The sequence below is a fragment of the Amaranthus tricolor genome, chromosome 2 (genome assembly GCF_026212465.1).
Source record: "Amaranthus tricolor cultivar Red isolate AtriRed21 chromosome 2, ASM2621246v1, whole genome shotgun sequence".
In the NCBI taxonomy this organism is placed as follows: Eukaryota; Viridiplantae; Streptophyta; class Magnoliopsida; order Caryophyllales; family Amaranthaceae; genus Amaranthus; species Amaranthus tricolor.
Window position 1 is genome coordinate 11,254,966 of NC_080048.1, and position 12,297 is coordinate 11,267,262.

The 12,297-nt window shown below is 33.8% G+C and overlaps 1 protein-coding gene across 1 annotated transcript in view; it reads left to right on the forward strand.

Moving 5' to 3' along the window:
• Positions 1-11,545: 11,545 nt before the first annotated feature.
• The window catches only part of LOC130802701 (GDSL esterase/lipase At4g26790-like), an 18,453-nt gene continuing 17,701 nt past the window's right edge, over positions 11,546-12,297 (forward strand). The window contains exon 1 of the mRNA XM_057666735.1: positions 11,546-12,065. Within this exon, the coding sequence (XP_057522718.1) occupies positions 11,688-12,065 (378 nt within the window). The 5' untranslated portion in view covers positions 11,546-11,687. The remainder of the gene's footprint in view (positions 12,066-12,297) is intronic.

Here is a 12,297-nt window from a genome sequence, read left to right on the forward strand (position 1 = left end):
AAACTGCATTAGAAGTTAAGCAAAATCCCATTGAATTTGTCCTAAATTCCTAAGCCATTTGTATCCCTAGGACCATGTAACATCCTCCAAGAGGAATAAGAAGCACCTCAGTTTGAAAAAGTCTTTTATTCATTTGCCATTCAAAGTGTGTGCATTTATGTTGACATGCTATGTGGTTACCATTTGCAACAGTAATGGCTTGAGGGTTGATTTTTTCCAAGGTACACCCTAATTTCTTAGCAAAGTTTATATCCACAACATTATGAGTACTTCCTAAATCTACTAGAATGTGAATCTTGCTATTACCTACCATCCCAGTAGTTCTCATAGTATGGAAAGTGTGATCACCTGTTAAAGCACTTACTGAAATTAAGGCTCTACCTCATCAGGCATCTCTTTCTCTAAGTCATCTATTTTACTAGGCTCCATGTGGTCGTTTTCTACCATTTCACTCCCAGTAACTTCAACGGTAAAGATTTGGGTCTGTTTGAAGTTACACTTATGGTTTGTATCATATTTTTTATCACAAAAATAACATAAACCTTTTACTATTTTCTCAGCCTTTACATCAGCTGATACATGTGGGTATGGTCTCTGGGTAGATCTAATAGTATTTGAGGATAATGGTAGTAGGGGAGGCTTGTTTGCATTCGTTAGAAAGGAAGAAGTTGCCTTAGTAGTGTAAGGTTGTTGAGGTTTATAGGCACTCATTGATTTATTAGCAAATGATTTTAGTATTAAATTTCCTTCACATGCTTTAAATTGTTCTTCTTGTAATTTTGCATACCTAATGGCATCTGAAATGGATGTGTGATAAGTGCATTTATTTGCACTTATTTTATCATTTTATACTCCTTAATGATGATTATTGTTAGCAATATCGTGCTTATTTTAAAGATTTATGCTACTCTACCCATTTTAGTTATTCATGTTGATTTTGAACGGTTTTCATCATTTTAAGCATAATTCTTATGATGATAACGGAGTTTACTAAGGAGTTATTGCTCGTTTGAAGATGTTTTACAATGAAAATAGGCAAAAGAGTTGAAAAGTGTTTAAAAATGCATAAGTTTTAAAGTGAAATTTGATACATGCTCACTCTTTTCATCATAACTTTTGATAGAAAGATCTAATTAATGCAATGTTGCGACATTGGAAAGTAGACTTCAAGAGCTTTCCAACGGTATATTATATGTCTAATTCCGACAATCGAGCAAGAAATGGCGGTTGTTTAAAGTTCACTAGTCAGAAGCAAAACGACGAATCGTTGCCTGAAAGCCACAACTCTTTTCCAACTGCTGATATTCGTATATGACAGTTTTCTTTCACTATTTTAGTGGTTTTATTTATTTTAGCTTTATTTTGTTATTAGAAATTAGTTATTTTGGGGGAGATTGTTCCCTAAATAACCTTAGAATAAAAATTGGCATAGTTAATTTCATTTTTTTGTGCATTTAATGCCCTAGATGCCCTAATGCTCTAGTTTTCGGTTTTTAGTTTATTTAAGCTTTTTTATATATATTTTTTTTATGTTTTTCATTACAACTTTCAATTATTTATGTAATCTATGGTTTGTTTAAGTTCCAATTTGTAAGTTTCTCTATCTTGTCCTTTCATTATTCATTAAATTGTCTTGTATTAATTATTTTCATCATGTTCATCATCTTAATTAGGGTTTTGCTTATTGTTAATTTCATGTTAATTATTATGTTTAGTGAGTAGATTTTCCTTCTCCAAGGTTAAGGAGTAAACCCTAATTCGAAGTATGGGATGATATTTTATTCATTAATTGTGTGAAATTTGGGTTTATGATTAAATCTATGCTTAATGAATCTTAGTTTAAATATCTTTATTAACCTTTTCAATAAAACGGAAGTTTGAGATTAAGATTAATTTAGGACTGAGATATATTTAAGTTAAATTCCTATTAGGTTAGCCAATAAAACGGAAGTTTGAGGATTAATATTAGTAAGGTCTTAAACCGATATTGATTAATTAAGTGGAAGCTTGAGATTAATTAGATCACGTTTAATTATGCCAAAGACTCTTTATTCAATTATGAGAGTATTTGACTCTCATGTTAGAATTAGGTGATACGCCCTAGATTTGTCACATTATTTTTATCTTCGTATTAATTATTGTCTTAGCTTTAATTATTTTTTTTATTTTCATTATGTTCGTTGTTGCCCATAGTATTATTAGTTTCTCAACCCAACTACTTGTTGATCTGCGTCTCGTAGTCATAAATCAAACAAATAAGTTAACTCGCTTCCCTTAGTTCGACCCGCGCTTGCGGTTAGTTAAAATTTGCACTATCAATGAGGGATTAAAAGCCTTAACAAAAGGTTTAGCCTCTTCCCTCAGACCCCCAATGAAACTTTGCAACAAATATGCACTATTCAATCGATTACCATTTTAAAGCAAAATTGCTCTTAATTCTTCGAAACATTCTATATACTCTTCCAAAGAATCCAATTGGGAAAGTTTATTAAAGTGTTCAACTGCATTATCACCACTGTCATTTTTAAATCTTGCAGCTAGGTCCAATTTAAAATCTTCCCAAATCACATCAGTTGTATTTTTCAGGTAACTTATAACCCATGACTTAGCTTTATCTATCATATATAAATAAGCTAATTCTACTTTTGACTCTTCAGCAATTTTATATAAACTGAAATATCTATTGCACTTCTTAACCCAATTTGTTGGATTTGTGCCATCAAAAGTAGGACATTGGATTTTAGATGCCATACCTAGAGGTCTGGTGGAATTGACCTCTTGATGATTGTTTCTTGGTGAATCCACTGAGGCTCGGTCCTGTAATTCAACAAGCATTTGCATCACCTGCTGCATTGCCTGGGATTGTTCTTCTAGCTTCCTTTTCAAATTTTTACTTGTTCTTCCATTGCAGCTGTCTTTCTAGTTATAGGAGGCAGATTGCTTCAATCTAAAAAAAAAATGCAATGTCAGTACTAAAAGACTTCAAAATTTGAAGTCTCTTGAAAGAATCTTGAAGACAAAAATTTAATATTCTTCTAAACTTAGGGTGCCAATTGTTATGAAGATTTTGATGAGAGGGCATCGTGGATGGTGATTGCTCTGATACCAGTGATACAGGTGTATCCTGTATAACCAAGGAGAGGAGAAAAAAGTATGATAAACCTCTGGTGTAGGCCATGGACCAGATACAGAATTAAGAGAAGAGTAGAATGCAGAGAGAATTAGAAAGAATGAGATTACTGTTACTGAATATGAATACTGAATAAACTAATATGGACAACCTTTTTATACTAGAAGATGCTAACAAACTTACAGTTAGCAAATAAAACTAACACTTGGCATTGACATACAAATAAATCACGTGCCAAGCACACCTATTAAAAGACTGTATCACCATGTTTGAAGGAGAATTCCACCTGTCAAAAATATGGGTTTATCATGGGTTGTGAAGCAAGAGAAATGGGAGTGGGAAATAGGAAATGGAAAATGGCGGAAAGTAAATGAAAAAAGCATTGGGTTGTAAGGCAAGAGAAATAGGACTATGGGAGTTGAAAATGGGAAAGCAAATGAATAAGATGAATATTGTTCATTACTGTTCAAAACCAAAAATATTGGTTTAATAACAATAATCAACAGTAGTAGGGGTTTTGATGCTTTTTATGTATAAGGATAAGGATAAGGATTTTAATTTATCGACTAAGAACAAAGTACAAATTGATTTTAATTGATTAATGTGTAAATTATTTATAATCATTTCTAAACAATCGCAAACCAATACTCTCACCATACCATTATCATTGTAATATTTCCTTTAGAAAAACTCAGTTTTTTAAAACAAATATATGTACACAATATAATAACTAATAAAGAAATAATTAAGACACATGAAGATTTTACGATAAATTTTTTTTCACTCTTTTCATGTTCTAATTAGGCAAACTCTTTTAGCAAATCATCTAATATCTTTCTGATTAGATTTGTTTAATTGATTAATTACAAAAGGCTTTAAAACTATACTTATTTACTAATTTTTTTCATATATAACCAATTAATGTATGAAGTATATTTTAATTACAATGAATAACTATCGAATAACATAATGATTATTTATGTAAAAGATTTATTTTTATTAAAATATTGACATTAATCATTTAAGTAAATAATTAGGATAAGATATTAGTGAAATAAATTAAAAATGATAATTTTATCATATATGTTTGACAAGTTCATAATACATAAATAAATAAATTACGTTATATGTGAATTATTATAGTAAAAAATATGTTCTCTTGACAAAAAAGCTTATTTTAAGTTTTTATAAATACATTTAACATTTAAATTATTTTTTATTTAATTTTTTATGTGTCAAAATTTATCTAGTATTGTTGTTATGAATGGTATCATGAATGGTGTGACTTGAATGCACAATTGATGTGTGCATTCATGTGTGAATCTTGAGATGGAATCCCATGAGTGTGTTAATGTGGGTGCATTAAGTTTAGTCTTGATGATTGTGATTTATGATGGTGATTAAAAGTATGGATTAATGAGGTGATAAAGTATGAGTTATTTATGGGAGTTATGGGACTTAATGAAGAAGTGCAAAGGTTTAGTTCAAGATGCTCTACTATGCAAGTCGAGCAATACTTTCAGAAGCCTTTTGTAGTGCCCCTCGACCAGCTCGCTCAACCGAGCGAGCTCAAGATGGGTCGAGCGAGCATACAGAATGCAACCAGAAACTTCCTGTAGCCCGCTCGACCAAACCGCTCGACCGAGCAAACCTCTATTGTGGTCGAGCGAAGTCTCTGATACTCCTAGGATGATGTTTTTGACTCTTCAAGTACTTAGGGATGTTTCATTATCATTTATTCATAGCTTTAATATACTTTATTTGTAAGAGTATTTTATACTCCATTGATATAATAAAAAGAAACTACACATGACGTAGGACGTAGCTATCATTGGGTGAACCTCCTTAAATCTTTGTGTCTCTTTGCTTAGTTTACATTATCAAACATTGTTTTATTCTTTGCTGTTTGCATCGTTCATATAAGTTCTTAGCATCGTATCGATCTTGGCAAATTATTTCAATTTGTATCAGAGCCAAGTTGTCTTTACGGTGTCTAAAGAAGTCGTTATTGGTGAAACATGTCTACAATGAAGCTTGACATAGAGAAGTTTGATAGAAATGTGAATTTTGGCTTATGGCAAGTCAAAATGAGAGCCATTTTAATCCAAAATGGTGTGCATAAGGCCATTGATGGTGTAGAAAAGATGCCGGAAGGAGTGACCGCGGCAAAGTGGGAAGAGATTGACTCAAAGGCATTATCGGCAATTCAATTATGTCTTTTCAACGAAGTGCTAAGAGAGGTTGTTAAAGAAACAACAACCAAAGGGATATGGGAGAAATTGGAATCACTCTATATGGCCAAGAGTGTTACCAATAGGCTACTATTGAAAAGTGGACTCTACGATCTACGCTTGGAGGAAGGTAAACCTTTAAAACCTCACTTAGACGAATTTTATTCCATTGTTATGGATTTGCAAAATATTGATGTCAAGCTTGATGATGAAGATTTGGCAATTTACCTCTTATTTTCTCTACCCCCTTCTTACAAAAATTTTAGAAAAACTCTACTTTATGGTAGAGATAATTTGAGTAGTGATGATGTGAAAAATGCCTTAACACAAAGGGATCTCATCGATTCACAATTATCACAAAAATTACAAAGTAATACTAGTGATGGGTTATATGTGAGAGGGAGGGCACAAGAGAAAGGTTCCACTAGTGGGAGTGGAAACAAGGGTAAAGGGAGATCTAAGTCTAGGATGCCTAACAATAATAAGATTTGTAACTATTTCAAGCTTAAAGGCCACATCAAGAAAGATTGTTGGAAATTGAAAAAGAAAAATGATGAGGGGGCTAGGGACGGAAATAATAATGCCGATGCTAGTTACGTGAATGATAGTGATGATGGTGGTGTATTAGTTTCCACACATGGGTACAAAGGTAGAAATTAGTGGATTCTAGACTCGGGATGCACATTCCACATGACTCCCAACAAAACTTTCTTTCAAACATTTGAAAGTGTTGATGGGGGAATTGTAACCATGGGGAACAACACAACGTGTAAGGTTGTTGGTGTTGGGAGTGTTAAAATGAAGATGTTTGATGGGATGGTAAGGACCTTGACCGATGTAAGGTATGTTCCGGGTTTGAAAAACAATCTTATATCTTTGGGTACTCTTGACAAAATCGGGTGTAGAATTACTTGTGAAGGTGGAGTCATGAAGGTTGCTAGAGGTTCACTAGCAGTGATGAAGGGTGAGCTGAATGGGAGTTTGTATGCTCTTCAAGGTTCAACCATCCTAGGCTCGGCAAACATCTCCACAAGCACAATGTTCGATCATGACACAAAACTTTGGCATTTGAGACTTGGTCACATGGGAGAAAGAGGTATGTTTGAACTTTCTAAACAAGGTTTATTTGATGGCAAGAAATTTGGGAACCTTGGATTTTGAGAACATTGTGTTTATGGGAAACACAAGAGGGTTAGTTTTAAACCCGCCGTACACAACACTAAGGGAATTTTAGACTATATCCATTCCGACTTGTGGGGGCATTCACGAAAGTCCTCCCTTAGTGGTTGTAATTATTTGTTGACCTTTATTGATGATTTCTTAAGAAAAGTTTAGTGCTACTTCATCAAACAAAAGAATGAAGTTTTTGATGTTTTCTTGGAGTGGAAGAAAATGATTGAGAAAAAGATCGGTAGGAGCATCAAGACCTTAAAAACCGATAATGGTCTTGAATATGTTGAAAATAAATTTCTTCAATATTGTTCTAGTGAAGGTATTGTTAGACATAGAACTTGTGCAAGACGTCCTCAACAAAATGGTATTGCGGAAAGGATGAATAAAACATTGTTGGAGAGGGCTCGGTGTATGCTAAACCAAGAAAAATTGGGAGAGCAATTTTGGGCCGAAAGCGGTGGCTATGGCCTGTTATTTGATCAAACGCTCACCTCATACTGTATTGATGCAAGGGAAAGCAAACCATGAAGAAAAACAAAAATTTCAAAAATAAAAGCTATTCACAAAGCACACCAAAACTAGAATCTAAACAAATGCCTTGTCCCCGGCAATGGCGCCATTTTGATAACCGGCTTCTGGCACGTCGTCAATACTAAAAGTCTAGGCTATGCAAACAATATTTATAATCACCCTAATACAACTACAGCGAGTGTAGTGGTAAGTCGGGGGTGAACCACAAGGATAAGGGATGTTAGACTAAAGACTTGGTGTGGGAAGGTTATATGGAAGGTTGGTTGGTGAGTGAACTAAACTAATGACTAGAATAAAGAGCTAAACTAAGAAATGAATGAAAAGTGGGGACTAGAATAGGTCCACCCTGAGATGGCCTGTTGGAAATAAAGATAAGCTAGGTCAAGGCAGCTCAAACGATAATCAATCAAGACACTCTAGATATTGAGAGAAAGTTGGTAACCCTATAACCCACGCGAACGACCTATAATCGCCCTATGTCTCTCTAGGAGTGGCAGGATAAGATTCGAATTGGATATCTATCAACAACCATTATCAACCTCAACCCTAATCCTAAACATTAAAGACAAGACCAAACCTAGGGTTTCTCTAACCTAAAACCCCTAAAGAAACTACTCTAACATACTAGAGATAAAAGCAATAAACATGGAAAGCATTAAAGGAATTGAAAAACATGAAAGCATTAAATCTAAACTAAGAAAGCATTAAATTAAAGCATTAAAGAAAAGCAGTAGAAGAAAGCAACAGAGGAAAGCAATAAAGACATCAAATCATTAAAGAAATAAACTTACATAAATGAAGTGACATGAAAGTAGATGAAAGCATAAATGAAGAACAATAAATCTACACTAGGGCAAAAAGTAAAGAAAAGCAATGAAAGAATGATGTTCTAAAGTGAGGCACAAAGGCACCCATACTAGGCATAAGGGTTTTACAGAAATGAGGGGGTATTTATAAGCTAAGGAACAAAAGGGGTAAAAAGCCCTAAAAGCGCTCGGGAATAAACTTGCAAAGAAAAGAATTTGCGCAGTCTGGGGCCTCCATTCGCCCGAATGGGCACCCATTCGACTGAATGGAGCTCCATTCGGGGTTTCCAACAAGTTTCAGCACATTTCCTTGAAGTTTTATGCCCATTCGCCCGAATTTGAAAGTCATTCGGCCGAATGATGTCTTATTCAACTGAATGGTGATGTGATTCGATCGAATCTCCCTGTTTCTTGGTCCAATTGAATCTTTTGAAGTCCTAGATGGTTTTCGGGCTTTGCGGGGACCTTGGGGATGACTTGGAATGCTTGGGAAAGCTTCGGTACGCGTGTCTAATCTTCGATCAAAGCATCTAAGTCTCGTAAGCAACGTAAATACCTTGAAATCTCTGAAAATACTTGAAATAACCTCTAAACGCCATGGAAACAAAAACAAGGTAAAATCATGCATAAAGTGTATAAAATCATTCTAAAACGCAAGACTCGACACTACAATGAGGAGATAAATTTTCTATAAAAACGAGCACACCACTATCCCAAAGGAGAGGTTCATCATGTGGATCGCTATGCTTGGTAAGCTCTCTACTAAGGACAAGTTGTTCCAATTTGGAATGGTTGATAATGATCTATGCTCTATGTGCTATGATGATGTCTAAAGTGTGCAATATCTCTTTTTCTACTGCAAATTCAGTGCAAAGTGTATGTAGCTTTTAGCTAAATGGTTGAGGATTGCATTCCACCCCCATCTATCTCGATCTGATCTGAGGAAATGGAAAGTTCCTAAGGATTAAAAACAAGCAGTTTTTGCTAGTTTGAGTAGCCTTGTCTATAATATTTGGAAGGTTCCTAATGAAGTTGTCCAGACCTTCACAATTGTCTCCCCTGAAGCTGTTGTGGAGAGAATCAAGTCTGAGATCAGTCTTAGTATTTTTACTATACACCCTCAATTGTTTTACATTAACATGTTGAGCTGCTTGTATAGTGCTTTGTTTTTGTTTTTCGCTTGGGTGCTTCCTTCTCTTGCACATGAAGAGTAAGCTGGTTCAACCCTTCCTAAAAGTTCCTAGAAGATGGGTTCCTTCTTCATACTGATGCACTATAGAGTGGGAGGTTCCCTTGGTTTGAGTTGTATTTGTTTTGCTTTGTTTCAATGAAATTTTAATTTTCCAACAAAAAAAAAGTAGGGCTGAATGTACCAACGTATATTTTACTACTGCATTTGCAAATTGTTGATCATGTTCTTTTAAATAATTTAGTTATTTTTTATCCTAAGCACGGTTATTAGGATTGAGATTTTACCTGGAATCGCTAAGGGGTAGGATCGAAATCGATAGAATCGGATCGTACGATCGTGTGATCCTACAAATATACATTAATGTGATTTAGACTACTGATTATCAATTATATTTGTTCCCTTTTTAAGTTTTAAGATAAGTTTTAAGGTTTAAGCAAAAACCTATTTGACTACATCTATTATGTTTTGAAAAAAAATTAATTTTAGTAATCATTTTGAATTGCAAATTAAGAAAAACTTGAATTTTATATAGGTATTGATATAATTATTTTAAATGTATTTTTTTAAATATATATTAATACGTAAGTGATATTTATATTATAAAAAAATATTTTACGATTAAAACTATCCATGTAAGATCGGATTGTTGGAGCGTAGGAACGTAGAATCGTGTTATGATCCTACCCCCTAAATTCATTAGCTAAGTAGGATCGCACGATTCTACCACATTAAGATCCTATCTACGATCCGGATCGGTCGCCTATTTCTGGATCGTAAGATCGTAGAATCGTAGATCAAAATCGGGATTCTGATAACTATGATCTTATTTCTATTGACTCAATTGATAGAGCACTATGCAATTGCGTAGAAAATGTAGGTTTGGCTCCTACATAGACTATTATTGGTTATAAGTTTAAATTAATTACATTTGTCATGGTACTGTTTATTCAATTAATTTATTTATTTAATAATTAGCATTATATTACTAAAATACCCTTTGACCTTTTTAGTTGACCTTGACTTTCGGTCAATGGGCTTTTTCTGGAATTACTATTTTCCTTGAATGGCCCATGGTCCAGTTACCTCTAAAAAAACCCTAACTCCCCACTTTCCCACAATGTATGGCTCTCCTTGTTTCAAGATGAATGACTGTCCATTCTTCCCATGACTAGTCCACCTCCCATTACTCCCACTACTCCCATGATAGTTCACTTCTTAGATGCAACTTCCCTTCCACAACATTATAAATAGTGGCTACCACCAAAAAGGGAGGATCATCTGAAAAAATATAGCTTTCCTAGTATCCTTGCTTACATTACATCCTAAGCTTACCCAAACACTAACACTAGCAATCTCAATCTTGACATTCCCTCTTGTATTCGTTCAGCAATCGTTCATTCATTAATTTCCGATTTACGTTCTAACTTGAGCGTCGGAGGGGTATTCCGGGAGATCACCCCCCGGACAAGGCTAACGTGTTGTGTTGTAGGAATCCAAGTCGCTTCCTTCCACAAGTCACCGTTCCAGACCACGTTTCCATTCGCAGCATTGTAAGTGTCTTCTGCACTTCCTCGTTTCATAACCGAAACAACATTTTTTATTATTAATTTGTTTATTGTTTCAAGTGTTTTGATTTTATTGTATATGTTTTTTACTCTGTTTTTGTAATGGTTCTTGTTTCTTTAAGACAAGCTAAAATGGTGATATTTAACTAATGTTTATGGAAGATTTTATTTAGTGTACATGTAATATTCAATGAAAATCCTATTTATACACGACTTCATATATACTTATAGTTATGTACATTGCACAAAATGTTATACCAATATGTATATATACCCAAATACCAATTTTGTGCATATTTTTTAAACTTGCAGATTAAATGTCTCTAAAATTTGTATTTTAAAGGCTAAATATATACTCGTGAAATCCATTGATTCGATTGCTAACCCTAAGAAGTGGCATGAATCCTTTTAAGAATGATGCAAATGCTTTTAGTGCATATCTTAATTTGCATTACCTCGTCCTTTTTGATTTGCTTATAGATTCTTTCTCATAAAATATTACCAATTTAAAACACAAACCAAATAATTTAATTTTTCTTCCAAAAACAAAACAGTGTAGAAAATCCTAATGGAGAACTTGGTTAGGCTTTAGTCTGGTGAATACTGAATTTGTATTGAACAATAATGAAAGGTACTACCTCTATTTATACAAGTAATAAGGACTAAAATAAGAAAATAAAATATTAACTTAAATATAAATAATTAGAAAATAAAAAAACCTTAATAATTTAAATATTAAAAATATTTTAATTTCCTAAAACATATTGTATTTCTTATTTTTCTACAAACTGAACTAGTCATTTCATAAATTTTTAATTCATCCCAATAATAATTAAATATGCCACAAATTTCCTATCATTCCCTTGCCCAAAAAAGGCTGTAATCATTACATAACTAATTAATACCTCCCCAACTAACAAACTTTTCATCAACTTCTATCAAACAATACCAGCTCTTTAATTTCAATCACATTAACACAACAGTCCCCTCCCAAATCACGTACTAATAACACATACCACTATTTTCTCGACCATTACTATTTCCAAAAACACAATAATAATGACTAAAATATGCCACCATTTTCCATTCTTCATCATCATCATCTTCATCTTAGGGAAACTTTTTCCGGTGGTCAACGGTAAAGTTCCGGCTGTGATCGTGTTCGGGGATTCTTCCGTCGACACGGGGAACAATAATTGGATTGACACGTCATTGAAGAGTAATTTTGAACCTTATGGAAGAGACTTTGAAGGCGGGAGACCAACAGGTCGGTTCTCAAATGGGCGTGTGCCTGTAGATTTCTTCTCTGAATATTATGGGCTGCCCAAATATGTTCCACCTTATTTGGATCCAAGTTATGGTATTCAAGATTTTGTTACTGGTGTTAACTTTGCTTCTGCTGGTACTGGCTATGATAATACAACTGCTTCTGTACTTGTAAGTTTATGTTCCTTATTTTCTGTTTTTTATCCCTTATAATTTTATTTAAGGTAGGTGACTTAGAGGGGTAATTTACCAATTATTTTTCGTTGTTCGGTTTTGTAGTTTATTTATTTTACCAACTCAAAGTAAAGTAGCTCGATAGGTTAGTTGCCTAGTACACACGTTGTTAAAATTATATATTTAATTAATTAATAAATGAAAGAGTGAGTTAATAAGACAAAAATCA